The 3,431-nt window shown below is 29.0% G+C and overlaps 1 protein-coding gene across 1 annotated transcript; it reads left to right on the forward strand.

The window, feature by feature from the left end:
- Positions 1 to 428: 428 nt before the first annotated feature.
- Positions 429 to 2,882, forward strand: LOC130948308 (uncharacterized). The gene is made up of 2 exons (XM_057877026.1): positions 429 to 1,173; positions 1,240 to 2,882. Exons 1-2 carry the CDS (start codon positions 429 to 431, stop codon positions 2,880 to 2,882), a joined length of 2,388 nt encoding a protein of 795 aa, XP_057733009.1.
- The last annotated feature ends 549 nt before the right edge of the window (positions 2,883 to 3,431 follow it).

A 3,431-nucleotide genomic window follows, 5' to 3' on the forward strand; every position in this document is an offset into this window, starting at 1 on the left:
ATGAAAAATAGTTCAATTAGTTTAAATGCTTTATTATAATTTGAAGTATCCAAGTTCAATTCTCATCTCATACATTTATTGTATAATAATTTTTAGTGAGTGGGCCTTTGTTAACTTCACAACACACGCTACTGCCTTACTTTGCTTCTCTATTCAACAAGCAACACTCCCTTTACCTTTGAGTTCAAATATAAAAAAATAGGTATTTTTTATTTATTTAATTTAATATTATTTTATATTTTACTATTTATTTAATTTAATTTTTTATATGATAAAAGTATTATAATATTTAATAAGTATTAATATCATTGTATTTTGATAAATTCATAAAAAAAATTCAATAAATATTATAAATTTTAATATTTATCCTTCTAACTTTTTTTATATATTTTACAGAATATATATTCAAATTTTTATACAAAATAATGATGAAAAATAAAAAAATTGATGCATTTTTTAAGAGGAAGGCTAATATTCAAGAAGGGGAACATATAACTTCTACAATATCAACACCTGTAGATAGTTCTTCTACTATAATGAATCACGAAGAAAGTGAGATACAACCTTCAAAAATTCAAAGAGTTGCATCTGATGAGTTTGACCTTAATTCTTTGGAACGAGACCCTGGAAAACGGCTTCAAATTTGGCAATATCACCCAAACCAGAGAGATGAGGTTAGACGAGCTTATCTTAAATGGGGTCCATATCAAAAGCATCTTGACAATTATCCTCTATCTGGTACGAAGCATCCAAGACGATTTCAATATGCTTGGTTTGGTATTTTTCCTTCATGGTTAGAGTATTCACCTTCTAAAGATGCTGCATATTGTTTATTTTGTTATTTGGTTAGCAAAAAACCTAGTGGACGTAATGGGTCAGATATTTTTATTAGTAAAGGGTTTAGAAATTGGAAAAAAGTTAATGATGAAAAGAATTGTGCTTTTCTTAAACATATCGGAGATTCTTGCTCACCACACAATAATGCAGTTGGAGCATGTCTAGATTTATTGAATCAGGCAAGTCACATCCAAAATGTAATTGAAGATCATACTTCTGAGGAAATTCAAAAGAATCGATTGCATCTAAAATCCTCCATTGATGCAACTCGTTGGCTTACATTTCAAGCTTGTGCTTTCAGAGGCCATGATGAGACTCCAGAATCAAAAAATCGAGGTAATTTTCTTGAAATGATAAAACTCATAGCATCTTACAATGATGAAGTTGCAAGAAATGTGTTAGAAAATGCTCCATATAATGCTAAATATACTTCACATCAAATTCAAAAAGAAATCTTGCATATACTCTCAAACAAGGTGAGAAAGCATATTTGTGAAGAAATTGGAGATTCCAAGTTTTGCATTGTAGTAGATGAAGCTCGTGATGAATCCAAAAGAGAACAAATAGCACTTGTTTTGAGATTTGTTGATATACATGGTTTTATTCAAGAGCGTTTTCTTGATCTTGTACATGTCAAAGATGCTACATCATTAACTCTAAAACAAGAATTGTGCGGTATTCTTTCTCGACATGGTCTTGATGTCTCTAATATTCGTGGTCAAGGATATGATGGCGCCAGCAACATGAGAGGAGAATGGAATGGGTTACAAGCATTATTCTTAAAAGATTGTCCTTATGCTTACTATATCCACTGTTTTGCTCACCGATTACAACTTGCATTAGTTGCTACATCAAGAGAAGTTATTCCTGTGCATCAATTTTTTTCAAAATTGACTTTCATCGTCAACATCATTTGTTCTTCTAGTAAGCGACATGATGAGTTACATGCTGCCAAGACAGATGAAATTGTCCATTTATTAGAGATTGATGAACTTGAAACTGGTAAAGGGGCAAATCAAATTGGTACTTTGAAACGAGCAGGTGATACTCGATGGAGTTCTCATTTCTCTTCTGTTTGCCATTTGATAAATATGTATGGTGCAACGTTGACTGTTTTACAAAAGATTATTGTTGATGGATCAACTTATTCTCAGCGTGGTGATGCAGATAGTGCTTACAATACCCTGACCTCATTTGAGTTTGTATTGATCTTGCATTTGATGAAAGATATGATGGGAATAACTGATATTCTTTGTCAAGCTTTACAAAAGCAGTCTCAAGACATAGTTAATGCTGTGCAACTAGTTCATTCTACAAAAACACTTATCCAAAACATGAGAGATGACAGATGGGAGGAATTATTGAAAAATGTGAAATCATTTTGTGAGCAACATGATATTCTAATTCCTGATTTAACTGCTTCTTATGTTGCAAGGCAAGGACGCTCGCGTCACCAAAAAGATCATATTACAGTTGAGCATTATTTTAGAATGGAGATATTTTTAGTCACAATTGATAAGCAATTACAAGAGTTAAATAGCAGATTTAATGATCAAGCAATGGATCTACTAAGTCTGAGCTCTACTCTCATGCCTAAGGATGCTTACAAAAATTTTGACATTGCTAAGATTTCTACTCTTGTTGATAGCTACTATCCCGAAGACTTTACTGAACAAGAGAAGATTAATTTGCCTTTTCAGCTTCAGCATTTTATTCTTGATGTTCGTCAACATCCAGAAATAAAGAATTTCTCAACTATTCATGAACTGTGTAGATGTTTAGCAGAAACAAAAAAGTCAAAAATGTATTACTTGATTGATAGATTGATTCGTCTGATATTAACTTTTCCAGTTTCTACAGCTACTACAGAGCGATCATTTTCAACAATGAAAATAATAAAGACAAGGTTAAGAAACAAGATGGAGGACGACTTTCTTGCGGATAGTTTGGTTATTTACATTGAGAAAGAAATTGCTGAAAAGTTTAGTTCTGACTCAATTATTGAAGATTTTAAGTCATTAAAAACTCGAAGAGTACCATTATAAACTATTTTATATTTTTTATCTGTAAAATTATTTATTTATTATCTTATTAGTAACAAACTTAAAGAATAATTATATTTATAAATTTTATTTTGATATAAATATTATTATTAAATTTTTATGTTAAATTTCCGACCCCCAAAATTTTGATTCAAGCTCCGCCACTGTATGAACTTATATTTTTTTTTATTTATCAAACGTAAAATGAACACAAATTTTTTAAAATACAAATATCCTTTTAAAAAAATTTACTAAACTAAGGCTTAATTTGATACATTTATTTAAATTTTTTTAAAAAACATAAGTATTTCATTTTACGTTTGCTAAAATAAAAAGTTTATCTGTATTTGCAGTTTTTAAAAGATAGAAAAGTTTTTAAAAGTAACTAAAGAAAATTTTTTTAAAGTAAATTTGTACTTATCAAAATTAAAAAATTTAATATAATCTCACACATTAATTAATATCAAAATTTAATTCTTATATTAATATCTATTATAATATTTTTAAATTTTAAAAATTATTTTACTAAATACATTTGTTATCTTTTGTACT

This window comes from Arachis stenosperma, chromosome 9 (genome assembly GCF_014773155.1).
Source record: "Arachis stenosperma cultivar V10309 chromosome 9, arast.V10309.gnm1.PFL2, whole genome shotgun sequence".
NCBI classification, from domain to species: Eukaryota; Viridiplantae; Streptophyta; class Magnoliopsida; order Fabales; family Fabaceae; genus Arachis; species Arachis stenosperma.